This window comes from Fukomys damarensis, unplaced genomic scaffold, assembly GCF_012274545.1.
Source record: "Fukomys damarensis isolate Sample0158 unplaced genomic scaffold, DMR_v1.0_HiC HiC_scaffold_30, whole genome shotgun sequence".
In the NCBI taxonomy this organism is placed as follows: domain Eukaryota; kingdom Metazoa; phylum Chordata; class Mammalia; order Rodentia; family Bathyergidae; genus Fukomys; species Fukomys damarensis.
Window position 1 is genome coordinate 50,549,021 of NW_022900942.1, and position 25,570 is coordinate 50,574,590.

Here is a 25,570-nt window from a genome sequence, read left to right on the forward strand (position 1 = left end):
ATATTAATTTGTAGGCTGTGGTACCCTTGTGGAAGAATGTCATCTAAAATTAAGCACATTTCTATTGATGAGCACCATGGATCTTACCTTAACATCACACACCCTGGAATAACATGGTTCTGTTACTGAAGTAATACATTTGTGAGAGTAATTTCTATCGTGCCGCTATTGCCTGAACTTACATTTGTTTGTTAGAATGATGAATTTAGCTTAATACTGTGTAGCTTGATTCTGGGATTATCGTATATGCTAATTGAATGTTTGTGATTTACTATAGGGATTTAAAACTTTTTAGGAGGAGGAGATAATTTGTCATGCTGCAATGAGATGATTAACTGAGATTTAGAATCCTACAAAACAAATGAAATCATATTTACACATAGAACTTTGGCTCCTCACAAACTAGGAATCTTCAGCTTCAGTCATCTAGCTTGCCTTGGTCATTTTTCATCAGATTTCTAATTTATATGCAAAGATAAGAAATTATTAATGTACCATATACAATAATTTTGACAGGACTTTTATTTATGCCATTTATTTTCTTTTCTCTGTTTCTTCCTCTCTTCACGTGACAATGTAACCAGTGCTCTCTCCATTTGAGCTGCCCTGGTGGACGGTAAGCATTTCTGATGAACTGTCCTACACATTGCAACCTCTACAAACTGTGAGCTAAATAAACCTTTCCCCTTTAACTTTGGGTGTTGGATATTTTGCCTCAGCAATGTGGGAAAAGTAACTAACACACATAGGTCATAGGTTTGCTACTTATGGATAATTTCTTTTCTGCTCATAGAAGATGCTCAGACATGTGGGGGCGTCCTGAATGAAAGTGATACATATTTTTAAAGTTCTATAATTCACCCTTCTAACTAATATAAAATCTACATAGATAGTAATTGCCTGCTCCAAAAAGAGGAATCAAGAAGCAACTTTGCCTTGGGTGGTGGAGACAAGACCCACTGAGCTTGAGTGGCTGGGGACATCCAGGGGAAGCTGCCTGCAGTGGTTGTCTCTTCTCTCATCCACCTGTGCATTTTGGGATCCCAGACCAGGGGCAGATCCTGAGGATTGAGAAAGGAGGCAGGAGGAGGCTCGGGAAGGGTGTTGCCTGTGCCCACTCTTGGCAGAAAAGACTTAGCCACCTGAAAGGGCTGGCAATGTTTTCCTTTGTTTCTCAAATACCTCTTACCAAGGTATGGCTTTCTGTTAATTTTTGCTAGTCACACCCTTCCAAATATTTGTGCAATGAGAACATATTGTTCAATATGGAGTTTCTTGAAGCATCTCATCCAGGAAAAGAAATATGGAGAGTTTTTCACTGCCAGTGCTAGATTAATTCATCTGGACTGGCAGGAAAGAGTTGGAATAGGTTTTGGCACTAGTAGGTGCTTGGGACTCCCAGGGATGGCTTGGTTCAGCAGGTTTTACTGAAATCCTTTGTTTTAAAAGTATTGATGATTATGCCTCATGTGATGACAGTACTCAAACCTGAATAGAATGTACAATTTCTGTTGGCCCCAGATATGCAGTGAAACTGTTCCTTTGTTTCAGTATCCACCATGATCATAGAGTAACCTCACTGGAGTCAGAGAAAACCTGTACCCTAGCACCCCAGCCAAGTGGATGATGTATGTAGAAACCAAGGCTAAAAAGCCCTGGTGTTTGGCAAGTTTGAAGGCAAACACAGAGCAGGACTTCAGACTCCGAACTCTAAGGTCTGTGCTGTTTGCACAGAACAGATTAGTTTTTTTTTTTTAATTATTAACAGCTGTATTGAAGATTAATTAACATAGCATCAACTTTGTTCTTTTAAAATATGAAGGTCAGTAGGTTTAGTGTATTCAGACAGTGGTGCAAGTATCACCTTTCATTCCAGATGATTTTTATACTAGTAAAAGAAACCATGTCTCTATCAGTAGTCACTCCTCTATTCTCTCTCCTCCCACTTAGTGACCATCAGTCTGCTCTCTACCTGTATGGATTTGCCTATCCTGGGCATTTTGTATGAGCGGAGTTATACGGAATATGGTATTTTGTAACTGGTCTTTCACTTAGCCAAATGTTTACAAGGTTTATCATGTTTGTTGCATGTGTCAGTATTGCATTCTTTGTCGTGGCTAAATAATATTTCACAACACAGATCTAACATTTATCTGTTCATCAGTTGATAGGCATTCGAATTGTTTCACTTTAGACTGTTATCAGTGCTACTGATACGAACATTTTTGTATAAGTTAAGAGTGTGGATGTCTTTTTTCATTACTCTTGGACACACACATAGAAATTGCTGGGTCCTTTGATAATTGTGTTTAATCATTTAAGGAGTTACCAGACGGTTTTCTACGATATCTACACCATTTTACATCCCCTCCAACAATGTAGAAAGGTTCTACTTTCTACATAACCTCTCTTTTTGGTTCCAACAAGCATGAGATGGTATCTCACAGTGGTTTTTATTTAATTTTTCTAATGACTAAGGAAAAGTGTTAGTCATTTCTTTTGCACATTGCCATTTGTGTATCTTCTTTGCAGTAATGTTCATTTAAATATTTTGCCCATTTTAATTGTTTTTTTTTTTTAATTGGTGAGTTGTTAAGTTTCCTTGTGTATTCTGGATACAGGGCCTCTATCAGATAAATTTTTAAAAAATATTTTTTCCCACTGTGTGAATTTTTTCACTTTTTCTTTTTTCCCAGTGCAGGGGATTGAACACAGAGCCTTCGAAGTGAGCTTCAACTCAGCCCTTTAAAAATAAAGATTTAAAAAAAAAAAAGATTTTTAAACTTTGAGATAAGAGTCTTACTATGTTGCAGAGTTGCCAGGCTAGGCTAGAGCTTGTGATGCTCCTGCTTCAGCCTCCCAGGTTGCAGGAGATTAGTTATGTGCCATCAGCTCTTTTCACTTCCTTGGTGGTATCCTTTGAAGCACAAAGGCTTTTTGTTTTTAAATTTTGACAGAATACAGTTTATTTTTTTCTTTCGTTGCTTATGCCTTGGGTATCGTATAAGAAGCCATTGCTAATCACAGGTCATAATGCTTTACTCTTAGGTTTTCTTCCAACAGTTTTATAGTTTTAGCCTTTACATTTGGGACTTTGATTCATGTTGAGTTTTTTGTGTAGATTACTGTTTAATGGTGAGTTATCTGTATTTTCCATCTGTTTTATCTTTAAAATATTTCTAGTGTTTCCATCCACATGAAGTTACATGAAAAGTTTGAAGACAAACTATTTTTCACTCTTCTCTTTCTTGTGCTTGGTCATTTGGGAGAAATCTGTTTCTGACACAGAGTATTATTAATTTCAGGGTTTTTAACCTAATGCTGTTGTAAGTTGAAGAATACACATGTTCTGTCTTACAGTAGCAAATACAAGTCAGTGTGCTACTAAAGTCTCTTGATGTTAACCTGAACAGTTGGTCTCTGTTCTAGAACAATATCTTCATTTTCTGAGAACATTTGTTTGGGACCTTTCAATGAAAGCATCTCTTTTCCACTAGCCTCTTATCTGCACAATGAACAAAGCCACTGAGCAGAGGGCAAAAGCTTACGACATGCAGGTGACTTGGAAACTGTCACATCTCATGTGTTGTAAGTGCTGAAAATTAACATCTACCCTAAAACTTAGTGTAGTTTTGTCTGTTCTCCCCTGCAAATAATATGCTATACAATTTTACTATAAAATCATCTATTTTAAATCTTTCATTAAAGCAAGATATTTTTCTTCTTCTTGAATATGCTTAAGCATTCAGTGGTACTGCTCCTTTTGTAAATAGCATGTTTTAAGTTTAAGTTGTCAAGATCTCTTCAGATCTAAAGTGCTATTGTTAGTCTGAAATATCCCACGTTAAATAAAAAGCTAAAATGGAATTTTTACATTGAAGTCGGTGGTTTTTATTTTTAGTTATTATTTTGGTTTGTTTTTCAGGTTGTTCAAATTATCTTGTTATAAATAATGTAGTTTTATACTTGTGGCAATCAATATAATAATTGAGGATTATCTGGGTTATAGTGTCATTGGTGTAATACAGGGCCAACAGACATTATATAATATAATCCTGAAGTGCTTTACTTAGCAGTGTTAAATAGCATGGATTAATTTTTATTTTTTAAAAAAATAGCTCTCTACTGATTTTCACATAGCCGCTCAGTAACTCAGTATGTGGCCAGGCTGCTTCCAGCACTTCGGAGGGTTTCCTCAGCAAAAAGAAATGACATTTTGCACCTGCCTTGAAATGATGGGAGCAGCTTTCAGCAATCAGGGCCGCATTCTGGGGCTAGTTGTGAGCGGCGTCAAGTGCTACTACGGTGACCTTCTGAGGGACTCGGTTGGCTGCACCAGGGACGGGAAGTTTGCTGTATTTTGGAATGCAGGCAAAAGTATTGGCACATTGTTTCTCCAGATAACTTTAAGAACACTTTTCTTCTGTGTATGGGGGGGTGGCTGTATCTGGAGAGATTTGCTGAGTGGGTTGGCTTGTGTCCGAAGAAGGAGCCCTTTCAGATTCGGATCTGATTACAGAAGCGGGGGAAATAAAACTGCAGCAGGGCTGCTTTTGTTTCTGGATATAAAGGAAGGCTTCTGTTTGTTCAAAAGATGTTGTGTCTGACTGAGCCTTCATTAAGCAGAGAGCACCACCGTGGCAGAAGCTCCAGCCTCACGCTTAGTACAGCAGGTAGCAGCTGTATTCATCTGCTGCTTTGCTTTGTGGCAGAAGCTGCGTCGTCTTGATTGTTGGCTGCTGGCACTAACTCACAGGTAGGGAATGTTACTGTCTCCCAAGCAGCACACTCATTGGAGGGGCGTTCCAGTCTCCATGCACTGCAGCTCGGTTCAGTAGTGTCATTATCCCCATTTCCCATGGAGAATGCTGGGGTCATCACTGGGGTGGAGCCGCCCATCCACACAGTGTCTAGATTTTTAGCTAAAATATTTAGTACTCTAAGCTAAAATAGATACTGTTTTCTGGATCTTTACATGCATATTGCAGTATCTAAACAGTCACTTCTCTACCTCCAAGCTTACTTAGAGGGTCTTTTTTCCTCCCAAAGAAAATACAGACACAATAGTCCTGATGTCTCTTAAGTCTTGGAGATACTGTTCCTTCTGCTGGTTTTGATGCTAAGTTCTGTATTTTATTAAATCTTGACACTATTTTTTTTATATAGCTAAGAAAGGAAAAATATGGCACACTTTTATCACCTAAATTTTATTTTATACTTGTTAAGGTCTTTGAGAATTATTTTAGACATGTATTTTCACACATGGGCAATACACTCAGGAATGTACGTGTAAAATAAAGTGTTTCTTGGGCTGCTTTCCCTTCAGAGTTGCATTACTTCTGCTTGGAGATGTACATGTTTTCCCACACCGTGTGAGTCTCGGTGCTGTGGAGAGCATTACTGATAACAGTATTTCTTAGGAATGCCCCTGGCCTCCAGGATCTGCTTCCAAGCTACTGCCCCCTGCCCCACCCCCTGCTGCCACCACAAATTCCAGTGGGTGCACACAGGCAACAGGCAGTGTTACCGCTGCATCTGCACAGATTGATCCGAATTTTGGGGATTCTTCAGAGAATCAAAATTTAGCGTAATACTAGAGGAAGAAAACAAATCACAAGCTTATCATTACATTTCTTAAACGTTGTGCTCTTATACGAGTACTGGAGCACAAGCATTGTACTAGTTATATTATTAACAGGGCTGCTTGGTTAATTTTCTCTTGAGGATTGGCTCTGGGAAGTATAGCTAGCCCTGGGGTTTGAAGTTAAAATGCTGTGTGTAGAGAGGTGCCCAAGCCTGTTATAACCAAGTGTGTGCTGTCTGTTCTTAAGTGAGTTATTTTATTTCTCTGTGCCTCATTTTCTTTTTTTTGTTGTTGTTGTTGTTGTTGTTGTACATTTTAGGTATACAGTACAGTTACATTCATTATTGGGATCTTGTACCTTTACATGACAGGTCTTGGTGTGCCTCATTTTCTTCTCTGAAAAAAAGGTGATAGTTGCCACCTTAGGGAATTTTATGAGTTAATATATGTAGAGCCTTAGCCTGGCATGGTGGCACACATCTGTAATCCCAGCACTCAGGAGACTAAGGGAGGAGGATCGATGCAAGTTTGAGGCCAGCCTGGGCTGTGTAATGAGATCTTGTACAGAGGGAGGCAGGGAGGCAGGGAGGGGAGGGGAGGGGAGAGGAGAGATATATGTAGAGCCTTTAAAACATAGTTCAGTATACTGACTGGTAAGTGCTATTTGTGTTAAGTGAATTAGGAAGCAAGTACATGAGAGATATCACCAGAAAATAGCAAACAAGATAGAAGCAGAGGGCCAGCAGATGTGCAGAAACTTGACAAGAAATTGTACCCTTATCTCTCACCATATACTAAATTAAAATCAAAATGAATTAAAGATCTAAATGCTAAAACAGAAACATTAAACCTTCTAGAAGATAAAATAGGTAAAAACTTGAAGATATAGGAAAGGGTAAACAGCACTTCAGTTGCAGAAGAAATAGCAAGAATCAACAAATGGAATTATATGAGACTAAAAAGCTTCTGTACAGCAAAAGAATCAGTATAGTGAAGAATGGGGAAAAAAATTTGCCAACTCCTCCTCAGAGGAGTAATACCTAGGTTATACAAAGAACTCAAAAACATTAAACCACCTAAAATTAAAGACCCAGTCAAGAAATGGGTAAGAGAAATGTGCACACCTGACGGAGGGAGAAATACAAATGGTCAACAAATACATAAAAAAATGTTCAGCATCTAAGATTCCATCTTACTCTGTAAAAAATGGCAATCATTCAGAAATCAAACAATAACAAATGCTGGTGTGGCTGTGTTGAAAAAGGAACCCTCTTGCATTGTTAGGGGGGGATATAAACTAGTACAACCATTATGGAAATCAATACAGAGATTTCTGAAAGACATAAAGTTAGAAACTCCGTATGACCCAGTTCTCCATCTGCTAGGTATCATCCCCAAAGAGCTATATCATACTACAGCAGTACATGCATACCAGTGTTTATAGCAGCACTATTCGTAAGAGCTAAATCCCAGAAGCAGCCTATTTACCCATCAACAGATGATTGGATAAAGAAAATGTTGTATCTTTTTATAATGGAATACTACATGGCTATAAAGAATGACACGCTTGAGGCATTTGTAGGAAAATGGATACACTTGGAAAATATACTATTGAGTGAAATAAGCCAGACGCACAGGATTTAATGCCATATGGTATCTCTCATTTGAGTAAGACAAAGTGCAAACAAAATGATAAAGGGTGGATAGAAAGGGACAAGGGGACAGATCTCTTGCAATAGAGAAATGGTCTGAGGGAACTAGAAGAGGGGAAATGAGAGGCATAAAGATGTGCTTTGTACAGGAATCTAATAACCCCAATCACTGTAAGCACTATATGGCATAACATGAGCTAAGACAATAGTATCAATGAGTACAAAAGGGGGCTAAGGTAACTTGAGGAAGGGGGGAGAGGAGGGGAAGGGGAAGGGAAGGGAAGGGGCTTTAAAAAAAAAAGAAACAAGCTGTAATATGTGCATGTAATCATTCCCCAAGAAGATTGCAAACGTGAATTGCAAACATATTAATAAAACAAAAATTATACACACACACACTGCATGAGAAGGCCCATGCTAGCCATAAGGGACTCGGCAAGACTAGGCAGTTTCTAGAGCTGCCACTTCCTACTGGAGGAGCCTAACCTTGGAGTTCCCGTGGAAGTTCAAGGAAGGGCTTGCAGCTTCCCTTATGTAGACTTTTGCTGAGTGTGTGCTTGTTACAAGCGTCCCACGTGAGTGCGTGTGTGTTGGCATGGCAGTAGATGGCTGATGGAGATGATAGGGTATGTGTTTTTGTTGTTTGGCTTTATTTGGACCCTGGGGATGAACCCAGGTCCTCATGCATGCTGGGCCAGCACTCCACCACGGAGCTACACCCCTGCCCCAATGGTGACTCTAAGAAAATAGTAGGGAAAAGTGGGTGCTAAGGTTCCACCACCAATGTTGCCTTTGCCTCCCTTTGTCAACCGCTGACCTTTAGTATTCTTGCCAAAAACTTTTTAAAGTTTTTCTTTAAGGTCATTTGGTCATTCTGCTAATTTTGCAACCAAAACCATTTTAATTGCTTCCTTTAGTACCTTTTGGTCCAGAAATGACACAGGATAAGGCCCAACTGGAGAGGTTATATCAGGCCCGAAAAACCTCCAGAGACCTCAGTTTGCCAGAAGTCAAAGACCTCAGCAATGGCCCGGGATTTGGCTCAGTGGTTATGCTGCCTGCCTCGCAAGTGCAAGGGCCCGAGTTCAATCCCCGGTACCCAAAAAACAAACAAACACACAAAGACCCCAGCAATGATGAGAACTTTCTCTTGGTAGGATTTACCTGCTTGGTTGGGGCCCTCATCTGTGAGCCAGTTCCATGCTTATCACGTCAGCCTAGCATAGAACCAAGGTTCTTAGTCTTCTATAGTTCTGGTTTGTTTGGTTTTCTTTCTTTTTTCTTTTTTTATTCTCTCTTTGTTTTAGGGGGAAAAATCTACTCTATAATTACTTGTGTTAAATACCAGAAATTAAATTATAGGGCCAAGAAAGCAGGCTTTACAGTCCCATTGACCTGCTTCCCAATGCCCAGCAAGCCTTCACAAGCTCAGTTTTGATGTCTGTTCAACAGGGACATTATAGATAGCTGTGTGAGGACCCTCTGCAAAGCTCTTGCACACAGTAGTATCCTCTGATGGGTGTGTGTGGGGTGGGCACGTGTTGAACAGAAGTCAGGCCTGGGCTACTCCTCTTTCCACCTCTCCCTACCTTCTTCTAGCTCCCAAAGCTCTGCCTTTAGGGACACTATGCCTCCAGATTAGCTTGAGAGGCTCAACACTTACTGTATTTATTGCCTATCGTATATATCTCTAAAGCAATCTTGGAAGGTAGAAGTATTCTAGTTTTAATTGTACAGAGCAAATTGAGGATCAACAGTTAGGTAATTTCTCAAAAATAAAAGATAAGTCAGGGCAAGGGATTTAGCTCAGTGGTACCGCTGCTGCCTGCCTCGATAATAAAAGATAAGTTCCACTATAAACTTGTTAATCAGCCTTGTTCCTGGTTTTCCTTAAGTGCAATTTACTAGGAAGATAGGACAAGCTTTTTTTCTTGACACTTTTTGTCACAGGATCTAGAAAGAAGGTCAGGCTGTCATTGTCTCAGCAATTTCTGGGGGCCACAGCTCCTAAAGGGAAGAGTCGGTTGATCTTGGTTCAGCTGCCTGTGGGGCAGGAGGGGCCCTAGGAGGAGGCTGGCTGTCATCACAGGAGCCTGGCAGGCAGCCAAGGTGAGGAATGTGTGAGGGCTTAGCGAGACCTGTGGAAGGAAGTTCATGGATTGCTGCCATAATTCACAGGGATCCCAAGACTCTGCTTGCATGGAAGCTTAGCCTCAGACCAGAGCAAACACATTTTCTCTGCCAGGGAGAGCTGCTTACTCCTGTCATTTATGTATTCTGTCATTGTATGTTGTAGGTTTTCTCCATTACATTTTTGCTCAAAGCGGAGATGGCAACTGAAACTGCTGAGTTTTGGTTATTTTGAACGATTGCGCGTTAATTGACCATTTTATAGAAGTTAGTTTAACTGTTTTGGATAAAAAAGGTAGGGAATAAACACTGCTTCGAGGTAAGCTCAGTTTGTCCTGTTTCATCATGTGAAGAGCCTAGAAACTGAATAACAGCATACTTCTAAATAACTTGAAATAATTCTGTAAAATATCTACTTGCTGCTATTTACATTGGATTTTAGAGAAGGAAATAGAAACCGTATCATCCTCTTCCTGTATTTCTATGTTTGGACCCCCTCCCCAGTTTGCTCTGTCTGTAGCTAAGTCTGTCTCCAGACTTACCTAGTCTGGTGGGAACACTCTGGCTTTCTCTCAGGAGCATCCCACCCAGCAGTCTGCGTCAGGGTTTAGTTATTCATCTTCTTGACATTCTTCATCTGTGATGCTCACCTCTTTACCTATAACCACTGCCATTACTGTAGGCACCAAAGCTTGTGGGACTGATGCCTACAGGGCATCAAGTTCTGCCTCTTCCCCCTCTCTATCATAGCACTAATTTCAGTCATGGTTTTTTATCCCTTCATGACTTTTTTCACTCAGCTCTTTCTCAAGCTGGGCTCTCAGAACTTGGAGCTGAGAGGAAGAGCTGTGATCCCCTCCTGTCCCCTTCACATGGAGGGGACAGCAGGAGGCAGCAAGTGGGGGCCTGAGTGTGTGGCCTTTTCTCACTGCTGAGTAACAGTCAAAATGCAGTTAACTTTCATGACTCCTGATTCAGTCTGGTGCTATTTTCACTTTAACACATTGCTACGGCTTGTTGTTCTGCTGTCATTTTTGTCATTTTAACAATTACGTATCGTTATACAGTGGTTTAAACTCCACATGTGAAATGAACATCCACATGCGGCATGATGTGATCACTTTCTCTCAGCCTATATATTAAAAGCTCATTCTGTGCATATGCCGAGTTGGAAGCTATGTGTATAATTTCTCAGTTAATTTCATATTTTTTCAAGTAGGTTTTACATCTGTTAGGTCAAAAGATAAAGCTTGCAAAAGGTCATGCAATTATAAGGAAGTGAGATAGGATTTTAAACTGTTTCTATTTATAAAACTTCTGTTCTTTGAGTATCCCACAGTTACAGGTACATTTAGGATAAATAAGCCTCTCATGAGTTTTATAAAATTTAAATCTGGAATGTAACTATACTGTATACCTAAAATGTACCAATAAACTCAATTTAAACAATTTAAATTTGAAAATGTCAAATCAGAATAAGGTATTTTTTTTCCTCTCCTCTTCCCCTTCATTCTCCCCTTGCCTTCTTTCAGTACTGAGAATTGAACCCAGGGTCTTCACACTGAGTTACATCCCCAGTATCCCTTTTTTTTTTTCTTTTTTGAGACAGTCTCCCTGGGTTGCTAAGTTGCTCAAGCTGGGCTGAAACTCCAGTTCTCCCTTCCTCAGCTTCTCAGTGTGTACTGCCATACCCAACTGGTATTTTAGAAAACTATTGTCCTGCTTTATTTTCATTTAAAAACAAAATTTAAGGGAAATTTCATCAAGTTAATTGTAAAGAACATTGATATTTGGCTACAAAGGCCTTGCTTTTAATTTTCTAACCTTTTACCCAAATTTTAAGTTTCAGCTTTAAACTATAATTTCCTTTAGGTGAAGAGAATACAAATTAATGTACATCCTCCTCTTATTTTAGAAGTTATTTTCTGACCTGTGAATCCCTGGAGCTGACAGCACAAGTTGCATGTGCGTGTGCACAAACTTGCACCCCAGGCAGCAGAGCTACGGTGCTTATGAGAGGATAGCAGAGCTGGAACAGCTCTGTGTGCTGTTCTCTTCTGCTTAACATACCTGACCTCCGAGGGTCTCTGGAGGTCTGTACTGTGCAGGCCAGCTGTGTACTTTATCTCCTAGGGCCCTTTTCATTTTGCAGCCCAAAGTTCTTAGTGGAGAGCATTAATCCAAAGCCTCTTTCACACATATCTTTGATTTATCATTTAAATAAATTCTGCTTTACACCTGCTTTATTTGTGGGTTGTGCTCTTCCCCACTCATGCCTGTTACTCCTCCTTTTAGCCCCTGAAGTTTTTGTCCTTTGTCTGAGGAAAATTACTTCATTAGATGCAATAAACACAGAGAAAGACACTTTTTAAAATTAGTCAGGCTTGAGATTGAAATATCTTTCTGCTGCTTAACCAATACCTTTCTAACAAGGTTTTAGAAGATTTTCTAAGATCATGCATGGAATAGCACCTAGAGCAGTGGCTGGGACACTGTAGTAATACGGGTCTGAATAATCTCACCTCTGCAGGCTCCATATGTGAAAGTAGGTACATGTATAGTAACTCTTCAGAGATGTCATGAGCTGTTATATCTACAGCAGCATCTTTCTCCTCCTTAAATTTTTACTGCTTTCCTCAAGTGTGATGGTTAAACTTGATTGTTTCAACTTACTTGGACTGGGAGCTACCAACAGGACTGGTGGAGCGCACTTCTGGGTGGAGGCATGACCTTGGGTGCAATATCCCTCACCCCTTCCTGTCTGGCACTGTTTCCCTGCTCTGCTTCCCAGCCCCCATGAGCTAAGCATACATGCCCTGCCACCCTCTTCCTTCGTGATGTTTCTGCCTTTGGGCCAGCCTCCCATCATCTGAGTCCCGGGAAACCATGAGTCAAACCTATCCTTTAAATTGTGGGTGGTATTGTGTCTCCGCAACAGAAAAGCTGACTAGTACACTCATGTAACATTTTTTCAAAGTCCTCATTTTATTCTGTGTCATTTTAAAAATTACTGTCATCATAACCATAGTGATTTCTCTTGCTACATGAAAAAAGTATTTTTATGAGTTACTGTTTTACGTTGAAAAATCTACCCGTCTGTAAAATTCTGCTGACAAATGAGATCTAGGATTCTGTTACGGCTGTGTCGAGATGTCCTCCCAAAGCCTCATGCCATCATAGGTGGAGCTTTCCCAGGGGAGGCTGGATCTAGACTTTGTGATGCTGGGATTAAGGATGTGTGAGTACTAAATTAGTCCACTGAATGGTTTGGCACCCACCCTAAGCCAGGAAGCCTAGCAAAAACATAAAAGGGGCCTAAAGAAGCTTCTGTTGTAGCTTGGTGCCTTCTGCCTGCCATGACTGTTTCTCTTCTGCAGTGCCCCTCTGCCATGCCACCCTGCCTTGGAGCCAGCCAGCTCTACAAACTCTACAGACTGTGAGCGAAAAGAAACCTTTTCTCCTTTAACTTAGGTGTTGGGTATTTTGTCTCAGCAATGAGAAAAGTAACTAAGACAGATCGAGAAAGCCAGTTTATTAATAAATGTTAAGGAATCTTTTTGTTTAAATTTTTAATTTTGAAATAACTTTTGACTTACAGGAATTATAAAAATGGTAGGGTTCTTACATACCCTTTGGCTCATTTTCCTCTAAATACTGTAGTAGTTTTCAAATTTAAAAGTGACTTTGGTTCATTGATATTAAACTATAGGCTTTATTTTATGAGTTTTCACTACTGCCCTTTCTCTATTACAGCATTCAATTAAGTATCCTATGTCACATTTAGTTGCCATGCTACCTAGGCTTTTCTGATTTGACTGTCCCTCAGTCTCTCTTTATCTTTTATGGTCTTGATTCTTTGGGGAAAAAAATACAGGTTTTTTTATTGGTAGACAGTCCCTCAGTTTGGGTTTGTGTGATGTTTCATCTTAATTGCTTTGCGATTTGTATTATTGGCTAGATGAGCTAATATACTGTTTGTCATGTGTTACGTCAGAGGTGTGTGGTGTCTGAGCCCTTGTTAAAGTGGTCTCTGCTGGGTGGCTTTCTCCATGGCAAAGTGCTTACTTCTTACTTGGTAAATAATAAATATTGGGCGTGGGAGACTATGGCTCTTTGTTTTCTTTTCCAGTTTCTTAATTTAGAAATTTAGATTGTTGATTTGAACCTTTCTTTTACTTGTTTAATACTAACACTTAATGTTATAAATTTCCTTTAAATCAGTTCTTTAGTAGAATGCTACATACATTGAAAAAAATCTCAGAAGACATTTCTTAGTTGCTTTTGTCATTCATATTTTTTAAATTAAGAGAATATTGTACTTTACTCAGATATTAGCCACTTCTGTTACACTTTCTTCACATCTTGTGAGTTCCAAACTTTCTTCTGTTTGCAGAACTTTCTTAAGTGTTTCCTTCAGACTTGCTGGTAATGTTTTCTCCTAGTTTTTCGTCATCTTCAAATGTCTTGAGTTCATCTGCATTTGTCAAGGATATTTTCACTGAATATAGAATTCGGGGTTGACAGACCTTTTTTTTTAGGATCTGAAAAATGACCTTTCTGGCTCCCACAATTGTTGATGAAAGAAATTATCATTTGAAGCATTTTCCACATAGGTAGTGGATCATTTCAATCAGATTGCTTTTAGGAGATTTTCCTTTGGCTTCGGTGTACAGCTGTGGCAGGGCATGGATTTAGGTTTATCCAGTTCTCTGAGATTTTTCAAATCTGTGCTTTGTATCTTTTATTAGATTCTAGTTTTCAGCCATTATTTTTACTTTTTTTTTCATCGCCTCTCATTTTGGACTCTGATGACATGAATATTAGATGTTGTGGTATTATTCTATGGTATCCTGAGAACTTGTTCGTTATTTAATCATTTTTTCTGTTGATGTTGAACATTTACTCTTGATTTATCTTCAGATCTACTAATTTCTCCTTCCATAACAGATTAACCTCTCTGGTTGCCAGTCTTGATCCTGGGCTGTGGGCTCTGTTGTAGTTCGGTTCTCAGAATGTTTGATAAATTGTTGAAGGTTAAATCCATATATGCACAGCCCAGAAGTGAGCCCAGAGCACATGCACAGCTTCATGGATCCATCTTGTGTGATCCATTTCATCTTCTGTGTTACCTCTCTAATCTTTCTGGCTTCCCAGAGTCTTCTTCCCAGTCTTCTGTCGAAAAGAATCGAAATTTTCATTTTTCCTCTCTGCCCTGCAATTCCTACAGTTGCACCTGTGTCCTGGGCAGGTGGCAAGAAGGCAAAGACAAAAGCAAGTGATTTGCTGCATATTCTGGGGACCACAGCTCCTCTGGTAAGGGATACTTCCCCCAATGCAGGGTTTGGGGAGCCTTCCTGTCTGTTGCTGCCACCGGCACACCACTGGCAGATTGCTCGAAGACCTGATGTAGCAGTGCTACATCAAATTCCTGTCCTCTTCCCCATTCTGTCTGGTGCTGCTTACTTTAGATAGACCTTAAGAGTGCTGCCCCACACGTTCTGTCCAGAATTCACATTGTCTTCCTGGGGACACAGGGTGGGGTGTGCTGTGTCTTACCCTGAACCTTGGAAGATTCCTGAAAAGGTTGTTCCTCTCCTGGCCTGAGGGTCCCCCTCAGGCTGAGACTCACTTTCACAGCACTTACTTGTTTGTTCAATCCTGTTATATAAAAAGGCTGAATTTCTGGATCCAAACCGTTAGAACCAATTGTAGAGAATAGAATCTAATACTTTTTATACTGTTTGCATTACAGTATCAAGTTAGAAGCACTGTTTCCAAAGCTACTGAGGCTAATACCTTCTACCCCTCTTTGTGTGTTTCTGTAAACCATTCATTTGTAATGAACATATACTTTGTAATATGGTTATTTGATAAGACAGTGTTTCCGAGATTTTATTCCACATTTAATTCAGTACCAGAAGTCGAACTCAGGACCTTGCACTTGCCAGGCAGATATGGCACCACTGAGCTATAGCCCCAGTCCTTGGATTTCACATTTTTAAGTAACCCCAAAACACTAGCATACCCTAACATGGTTGTGATTTTTTTTTTTTGGTGACCGCATGCAAAATTGTATTTCAGTTTTCTTTCTTCCACTTACTGCCTCTCATTTTGACCCCACCCAGCAATAACTATTATCTGTTCTCATCACAGGAATAGCGTAATAGCATGTGAACTATATTCTAGGACTTGACTGGTGATTATGTCATGGTATTTGACATAATAATCTTGATAATTTTAAAGGACAAGACTTGAAAAATTCATATGATAACTATTGTGTTTCAGAATTCATATAAAAATATAATACATGTGGCTTGGCATTAGAAACCAACTGGTTACCATGTTAAGTCCCTTGGATTCATGTTATTGAATTGTTCGTGACAAGTCATGATTTCTGGTCTTTAACATTGTTAAGTAATCCCGATAGTGCAGAAAGTGATCAGTTTTTATTTGATATTGCTGTGTTATATGCATCATCTTTAAGCTCATAGCTTTTGAGATTAAGGAATCTTCTGTATTGTGATGGGGTGAACTGGAAAGGCTATTCATTTAGAATAAGGTTCACCTCCGGTTGGATCACTGCCTTTCACTAGAGAACTAAAGCATCCTTGATCGGCCTAGATTAAAATGTTATCAAAGTCCTAAGCTGGAAACACAGCCAGTGAACTGACGCACTCTTTGGCTTTTCTCATCTTCTGTCTTTGCAGCTTGACTTGTAGCATTTGCATTACTATATTGTGGAATCCAGAACTATCACAGAAGCACCAGAATTCAGGGTGGCATGCAACCTTTCCTGTGAGGTGACTGGCTGCAGGTGAAGAAAGGACTCATGTTGTTGGAAAGGCTTAGCATTCATTATGGGTGACAGTAATCCTGGGAGATGGACATCATTGTTCAGAGAGCTACAGTTTTATGGACTATTGATATTTGATTTTTCATTATAGAAATAATCTAAAAGGTAGATCATTGACTCTGAGATAACTAAAATTAGTTAAGACTATCCCTGGAAAGGCCTACAAAGAACAAACTCTTATTAGCTACTGTAGAATGATAAGCGTTTTACTAAGTTGATTATTATTTATATGAGGATCTCAAGAATGAGTACAGATTTGAGATGGGGCAGTTCCTACTAGGGGGAGAGAGTAAAAGTTAATTTGGGAAATGAATCAGACACTCCAAAACTGACCTTGCCCTTTTTTCTCCCCCTAATAAAAGGAAGATATTGTTGCAGTCTTCATTTTAGACAGGTTTGGGGAGGGGGGAGACAGAGAGAGAGAGAGATATGAGGGAATAGTATAGAAAGAAACATAAAACTTACTCTATAAGTCCTTTCTGAAGTGCAAACTTTTGTCAAAGCTTTGAAAGTGTCACAAAACAAAGTTGGATCAGAAAAGAATAAGGACCATCCAGGAGCAAAAATCAGGAATGCTGCAAAACACTAAGACAAGGGACAGAGAAGATGGAAGGTGCTGGTCTGAATGCTCATTTTGGGTCACATTTCCATTCCCAAGCAGTCAGCTGTGATCAGGAACTTGAGACATTTAGTATAAATATTGTGTCTGGGGTGTCCCCTGTGTGGGGAGAGTGTGGTTTAGATCCACAGTGTCCCCAAAGGCCTCATGTGCTCATAGGCAGGGCTTTTGGAAGGTGAGTGACTCAAGGGGGTGGTATTTTTGACTTGCTCTTATCAGGTGGGCCTGGGTAGGAGAGGCAGGTCACTGGGGTGACCTGGAGGGGTAGATCTCCCTTCCCAGCTCCTCCCTGCTCTCTGTTTCCTGCCCACCATGAAGTGAGCAGTGCCTCCACTGTGCTCCTCTGGCATCCTGTTCCTGCCTTGGAGCCAGCCACCATGGGCTGAAATCATCCTCTCCAACTTTAAATTGTGGGTGACAAGTATTGTGTCCCAGCAACAAGAATATGACTAAGACTGGGAGTGACATTTAATGGTGAATGGTTACACTAGAGAGAACCCCCACAAGTACACTATTCCAATACCGTATTTAAAATGAACAGCTTATTGTAATTAAAGCCTCTAATGGTGTCTGACCTTTGGAAGGTCACAACATTTATCAAACTTGCAAATAGTTTTTCAGCCATTTTTACTCTAAGCTATCGCACCGTTTTAACAGTTTTCCAGGTGGCTGCTCTGTGTCTCAAAGATCACTGGTAGTACCATATTTTTTACAAGGTGTGACCTCCCTTCCCTCTTACATAGTTCATCACCATTTATCAGACTCTGCAAAATGCACTCTTCCTCCAAATATAGTCGTGCTCTTACATCCAGTCAGACCAGAATTACTCTAGACCCTATCCTTCCCTCTGCTCGTGTTATTGTGTATTGGAATGTTTTTGAGATCTTAAAAGTTTAACTTTCAATTTTAGAAAATATAGCTTTGATATAGCCATAAATGACATGGCATATTTGAAAGGTCACATTTTTTATGGTTGGAAGAAAAATCGGAAATATTTGTGAGTCATCTTAGTTGTCTAAGTGAATTCAATGCCAGTGTCTCTCTCCATGGTTAGATGCTTAACTAACCCAGAGTATCACTTACCTCTGCGTATCTGATTTTAACTCTTGTGATGTGAGAGAGTATTAATAATGCGGTCCCTTGAAGTAGTGTGTACTTGTGGGCTGTTTGTTGCTTCCATCCTCTTTTCTCTTCGTGCCTCTGGCAGTAGTGGCATCATTCCAGACCACAGCCACCCTTCCTATCATCTTGTCATCATTTCAGAATTGAGCTCTTGATTTCCACATCAAGCCACAGGAGGCAGCTGCTCCTGATTTTTCTCTCCAGCTCTGTCATTTATTAACAGACTGACTTTGGGTTAGTTATTCGCCATTTTGTAATTTAGTTTTGCTCACCTGTGAATTTGGGGAAAAGAACTTGTATTGCTGTTGACCTTTAAAAAATAACGCAGCATGGTCCAGGAAAATAACTGCTGTGCAGTGGATGACAGCTATTATTAACGTTTAGTTAGTGATGTAGGTGTTTTCTACATGATGTAACTTTACTTGTGGAAAGCCCTGGTTGTAGTTTATTTGCTGTCTCCTTTTTGTTGCTTTGCGGTGCAACTCTGTGTCTCTCCAAAGCTGGAGCTAGCAAGGGCTGCAAATGAAGTGGGGGGATTCAGAGTAAAACAAACTTAGGAGCCAGCCCTCATTAGCCATCCAGGTAATGTCAGATTGGTTGAGCTGATTAGACTGTGAAAGCTATAATTGAAAGAGGAATTTCTGTAGAATAAAGAATGTAAAAGGGATACATTAGGAAACTCAAAGTCAAATACATGAAGTAGACAGTTAAAATTGAAAGAACAAACCTGTATATAGTAAAGAGAAGATGTTGAAGTTAGAATTTTTGTCAGTGTGTATTTTACCTTAGGTGCTGCTATTCATGATTTAATGTCAGTAACAGTAAAATTTTCAATCCTACGTTTGCACATTTGTTGTCCATTGTTTCCCTTTAGTAAGAGGTCACTTTGTAACTGTTTTCAAGTATGTGAAGGATGCTGAGCAATCATTTGCTTTCTCAGTAAGAATTCGAGATAAACTTGGTAAGTTAAAAAGAAGTACTTCTTGCAGAAGAGTACGAAATGCACAGACTCATTGGTACACATATTGTTGACTGTTTGGCCATGTTCTTAGGAGATAGACTATGTGACTTCACTGAACATTTGTTGATTTACAATCTCAGCCACAAAATTTGTGCTTTATCTTATACTCTTTTTACCTTGTGGTTCTTTTATACATGTTAATCTCATTGTGGCATCTCTAGCTTCCTCTATGTTCCAAATTATAAGGTAGTAAAGAGCACAAAAGAAATTCTTACACCCTGTAAAAGAGACTTTCTTAGACTCGATCAATTAGCAAGCTATAGAGGCTGAGTTTTCCCTTCAAAGTTTATGAGTATACTTGGAATCACTATTTACCTCAAGTAATTGTAAATTCCGTTTTAAAACACAAGCACTTTGCTTAGGAAATGTGCACAATTGTTGATGGAAAAATTCTCCAAAGAAAATTTTGTACCACAATGATAGTTTAGTAAATTGATTAAGTATTATTTCCTATCACTAAATGTGTGTGTGTGTGTGTGTGTGTTTTATGTGGGAGCTGTTAATAGAGTTTAAAAGCTAAGTATATAGAGACTAGTAGGCACATTTATAATGGAATGTGTAAGTGAGTGATAACTAGTTAATATATGCCAGCCCACTGGGGTAAAAATAGTGGAGAAGAGGAGCCAAGTGATAATGTAGTTGACCCTTTCCTCAATCACAAATACTAAATTGGGAGTGGTACAGAATTTTAAGTGCCTTTTTCTTGGGCCTTACTGTTGTGATCTTTCTTTAGAACAGTTCTGATATACCCTTTGGAAGACTGGCCTCTGTGGACGTTGTCTGTGCCAAATTACAGCACAGAACAAGGGACGCTTCTGTTTCAGTTACTGAGAATAGTGCTTAATAAGTACTATTTGACAACACGCTGAATTAAGAGAATGTCATAAGGATGTTTCACAAAGGAAAATGGGTAAAACATCTGATGTTTATAAGTTCTATTTATGTAGAAGTTGATAGCAATAGAAAACCATACTTAAAGCTTTATTTTTAAATTTTATTCAATGCATGAATATGTTTGCTGAGAGAAAATGATTTCATCAGGTTCCAAATATATACAATATCTCAAATATAGTTAATACTATTTTTAGAGTCATTTTTTTTTCCTTGTTGGTTAAATGTATGAGACCCTGGTAAGTTGATTTATGTTAAACCTTATGCAGTACTGATTTGTTGCCTAGGACACATAATATGATTATTTCCTTTTTCTTACTTTTGCCTTTTATCCTAATGTCTTAGTTTCTAGCCATAAGTAGCTATGGTTTCTTCTTTATAGTGGAAATTATGCTGTGATCTTATGCTTATATATCTTTATACAGATTGAAGCAAGAAAGGCCAGTGAGATTTAACGTCTACAGTTTTGTAATAATCCAATTTATATTTCCAGCGTCACAAGTTGAGCATTTAGCTTGAGTTTAGTTCATCATAAATTTTAGCCTATGAAAATAGTTTTGTGGAGGGCTGGGGATTTAGCTCAGTGATTCCAGCACCTGCCTCTGAAGAGCAAGAGCCCAAGTTCAATCCCCAGTAACAAAAAAAAAAAGAAAGAAAGAAAATAGTTCTGTGGGACCCTGAACCCTAGTCTTCTTTTTTAATAGACTCTATAATCTATAGTCAGATATGTACAACATAAGAAATAACATGTGTCAAATGATAAAATACTGTAACTTGGGCTTTTTTCTTTTTTCTTTTATTTATTTATTTTTTTTTTTTTAGTTAGGCTTCTTCCATGATTATGCTTTGGAGAAAAGATAATAGATGATCTCTAGTGCTCATTGCAATTAAAGATTTTATGCTTCCTTGATATTAAGCTTGGGTGAGATGTGTAGTCTCTCTGAATCCAGGTGTGTATGTGGCATCTGTTACACATGGTAATGTGCTTGTGACCTTATTTTAAAGAAGTTTTTATATTTTGTTACTGGTAATAGAGCCTAACAATAATTCAGGTAACCAAACCTGAATCATTGCATATTCAAATACCTACTTTTGTTTCTTTTCCCTACCTTGGCTCTGGTTCTCTTAAGCAGAACAAATGCCAGCATTGCAAGAAGAGGAGTTGTCAAGATAAACAGAACAATCAGCTAGTGATTAGTGTTAGTGGTACAAAAAAAAAGCACAGTGTAATCTAATACCTACCTCACATTTTATCAAGAACTGGCACTTGAGGTAGTATTTATGGTTTGTAGAAGGTACTCACCATCGTTCTCATTCCTTTCTCAGGAGGATTTATGAAAAGAGGTCCTGTTCTCACACTTGAGAACTCAAAACTGCCTCCAAGACCAGGTGGCAGGCTGGCATTCACTAGCACTCAGATGTCAAACCAACTGATACACTGGTGCTTCCCATGATTTTCCTGGGCTGCATTAGCTTTAATACATATTGAAATGGAAATTCAGGTGAACAGTGTATGTGCTTGTGTGGAAGCTCATTTAGCTTGTAGAATAAATGGTTTAGTTTTTCTTCTGAGGTGGCACAAAGTTTGGGAATAAGAAGGAAGCTAGGTCCTAATCTTGGCTGTTGGCATGAACTGATTGAGAACTTTGTGTACATTTCCTCAACCGTCAAATGAGAGTGATTGGTATTTAGGTTTTCAGGCATTCTGAAATTCTGTGGTTCCAAATTCAGTTGTTGCTGATCTAATCAAAATTATTGCCTTAAAGAACTTTCTGTCTCATGTAATTAGCCAAAATTTTCATAGAAGCTTTTGAATTTTGAATTAAGGTAATAACAAAATCCCTTTGTACTGGCTCTAAGAAAACCTTTCTCCCACTGCACACTGTTGTGTAAGAAATAGTGTTACATGCTGAAGCTCTCTTTCTAAATTTGAAGAATGGAAAATGACAGCATAATGCCAGTTACACAGGAGTTCATTCAGCAAACATACACTGAGCATCAGTATTATGTAATTGGGCTGCCAAGACCCTGAGCTGCCAGCTTAGTGTAGAAGGCAGACCTACACGTGAAATGTCACTCCAGGTACAGGACGCTGGGAAAGATGTACGCAGAGTGCCAAGAGAGGAAAGATGCAAATAGCTTTACCTTGAAATGGAAGATGGAAGGGCATAACCAGCAAAGACTTGCTGAGAATGGGATCTAGCAGCCAGAAAAAGAACAGTGCATCATTTTAGGCCAGCAGGAAGTGTGTAACGGGGAGCAGATGCCTCTTCGGAGTTTGCTGTTTGTGTTGCATGCTGGAGGAAGATGCTGTGGTAGAAAGGTTAACTTGTGTCTATCTTGAGAGTACCCTGGGAGTCAGGGTGGCCAGGGTGAAAGTAAGAAAGTATGGATCTCTTGCAGAGATGACAGGAGAATCTGGAATTTCTGACTTGAGTAGCTGGGCCTGGGAGGCTTTCTGGACAACAGGATGAGTGTGAGAAAACCCTTGGGAATTGAGCTGGCCCAGAGGGCTGTGCCCGTCTTCTGTGGGCTCTCCTCTGGCCCTGATTTCCCTTGTACTAAATTAGCAGCTGTGGCTGGGACATAGAGAGTTTCATATCGTACCCCAGGGAGTTAGGACTTTTTTCTCTAAGCAGCGAAGAGTCCCTGAAAGGTTCTAAGCAGGATAATAATGTGAGCAGATTTGCATTTGGAATATTACAACAGCAGCAAAGTGTAAGCTAGTTTAGAAGGGTGCCAGTGCCTGCTCTAAGCCCAAAGGAGAGAAGAACACGGTTGATCTGTGCTGAGTTAGAATAATGATAAGTCATATTTCCTGTGTGCTTGCTGTGTCCCAGGTGCTTTTACATTTACAAACTCATTTAATCCTCACAACAGCACTAGGAAGTAGACACTCTTACTATTAGCATCTGCATCCCATGAGAGAACTGAGGCACAGTGACATTAAGTGATTAATAAAGTAGCTGGGATTTAAATACAACTACTCTAAGTATAAACTAATAGGTTGGTAAAGCTTAATAGCTTCTGTGGCCCTCTAGTAATATTCCCTTTCTGTATCTCCCCAGAAGTATTTATATTTCCCTTAAGTAGGTAGACGGAGCATAAATACCGGAGAGGGAACTACAGCCTCTGCCTAAGTGGGAAGAGTCTGAGGAACCCTAAGGTTGTGGTATTGTCTGCTATGAATACAACTCCACACCAGAGATTGTTCATTTTATGAAATCAGTGCATAGTTCTCTTGCATCCATCTTTGGACTCTGGTCTTTAAAAAATTAAATGGAGCCACGCATGGTGGCACACGCCTGTAATCCCAGCACTCGGTAGGCTGAGGCAGGAGAATTGCTGTGAGTTCAAGACCAGCCTGGGTTACATAGTGAGTTCCAGGTCAGTCTCAGCTACATAGTGAGACCCTGTCTCAAACAACCAATGAATAAATAAATAAACAAATGGAAATGCTCATTACAGACCCAAAAGGCGTGTAGTTTCCTGTTCATATGGATGAGTGCCACAGGGAGAAAGAAAGCTGAGCCTCCAGGCCCAGGCCGGGAAATTTAACCCAGCCGGAGAGGCATTTCAGGGTCTGAGATGTAGAATGAAAGCGTAGTTATGCCCAGCAGTGGGTTGGTAAGCTGTAGCCCAGGAGTTTCAGTGGTGGCGAACCTATGGCACGGGTGCTGCTGCTGGCTGTTTGTTGGCATCGAAACCTCTAAAAGATAGTATCGGTCTTCCCCAAGGTTAGTGGACCTGACCTATGATTTTAAGCATTCTCTGAGCCCTGTAGAGTTCTTTGTTGGGGGGTGAGGAGGCTCCCCTCTTTTCCCTCCTAGTCCAGGGTTGAAAATTACAGTCAAAAGAGCGCAGCAAAGCAGTCTTGGGACCTACTATGACCACAGTATGCACAGTCACAACTCAGAACTATTTAAAGCAATGATAATTATGCACAGTTTACTTTTTTTTTTTTTGGTACCAGGGATTGAACTCAGGTCTTTGCACTTGCAGGGCAGGCCACCGAACCGCTGAGCTAAATCTCCGGCCCCACAGTTTACTTTTAAAAGCCAAAGAAATTGTTGAAAATTTTTTTCGATTTTATTCTTTTTTTTTATCTTTACTGAATTTTTTGGTACACATAAGGAATACCATACAGTTACATTCATCGTTGGAATCTTGTACCTTTACGAGACTCGTCTTGGTTCTAATTTTTCCCCTCACCCCAGCCCTCCTCTCTGCCCCTCCACACCCTTCCCTGTTTACATTGTTTCCATGTTTTTCCTTTTCACATATTAGTTATTTTCCCTTTTTACCTTTCCCCATCCCTCCCACTTCCTCTACTCTTTTAGACTTTTCTTCCTATTACACAATATCACTTGTACATTTTAATCTTTATTTACACTTTTACTTTTTCACACCAGAGAAACTATTCATTATATTCTTAAATATAGACTAATAGGTTTTGGCTGCCTTCATCTCTCAAATAAATTTATCTGATAGTAAGTTTGTCTCCAGACTCAGAGTAAGTTCCCTTGTTGCAGTGCTAAAGCACAGTTGCCCTCTTACTTGGGTTCTTCAAGCCAAAGTCATGTTTGTGTAGAGGCTTCTATCCACAGGGTACTATACGGAGTCCTTCATCTTTATTCTTAGGCATCCCAACTTCGTTAGTGAATTATTGACCCAAATTGAAGAAGTTAACTAATTTACCTATGGTCATGTAGTTAATACATACAGTAACTGCAGTTTCAACTAAATCTGGTGGTATATGCTAGGCTATTTCTGAGACACCTCACTGCCTCTCCCCTATCCCGTGGAGTCGTAGTTACTTAAATTATTACAGTCAGTTGTGGTCGGGGGGGATTCTAGAAATGTGCCTGGTGAAGCCAGGTGTGGTGGTATATACCTGTAATCCTAACACTGTGGGAAGCTGAGGCAGGAAGATCATGAATTTGAGTTCAGACTGAGCAATTTATGACTTGGTAAGACCCTGTCTCAAAATTTAAGTTAAAAATTGAAAGGGCTAGGGATATAGTCCAGTGCAGAAACCCTGAGTTCAGTCCCCAGTGCCAATGAAAAAAAGAGAGGGAAAAGAAAGGAAGACGGAAGAAAGAAAAGGAAGGGAGGAGGAAGAAATGCAAGAAGGTGCTGGGAAGGTACTTGGTGAACCGGCCTTTGGAACCTGGTGGCGCCTGGGTTCACCCTGTCTGCTGCATTGGGTCCTTTAGTCTCCGGGGGCTGCTAACCATGTGAGCATCTCCCCCACACTGTGGTAAGTACACATGTTGCACAATTGATCTTTTGACCACAGTCAAACACGGGAAAACAAACTGGATGTATCAGACATACTGAAAGAGGAATGTCTATATATTGTAGTTCAGTGGATTTTCACAGAGTAAATTACCTGTGCAAATCTGTAGTTTACCTACTCAGATATGCACCCCTGTCCTTCACCTGCAGGTCAAACACGGGAAAACAAACTGGATGTATCAGACATACTGAAAGAGGAATGTCTATATATATTGTAGTTCAGTGGATTTTCACACAGTAAATTACCTGTGCAAATCTGTAGTTTACCTACTCAGATATGCACCCCTGTCCTTCACCTGCCTGAACATGGTACATGCTGGGCACTGTGATAGCCTTACTATATTTTGAATGTTTGAAGAAATACTTAAATTACATTTGCTCACCTGTTTTTCTAAAAATT

General features: G+C 39.7%; 1 protein-coding gene across 1 annotated transcript in view; it reads left to right on the forward strand.

The window, feature by feature from the left end:
• The first annotated feature begins 4,235 nt into the window (after positions 1-4,235).
• Positions 4,236-25,570, forward strand: part of Garem1 (GRB2 associated regulator of MAPK1 subtype 1) — a 171,281-nt gene continuing 149,946 nt past the window's right edge. The window contains exons 1-2 of the mRNA XM_010641489.2: positions 4,236-4,377; positions 18,835-18,921. Coding sequence (XP_010639791.1) covers positions 4,236-4,377; positions 18,835-18,921 — 229 coding nt within the window. The remainder of the gene's footprint in view (positions 4,378-18,834; positions 18,922-25,570) is intronic.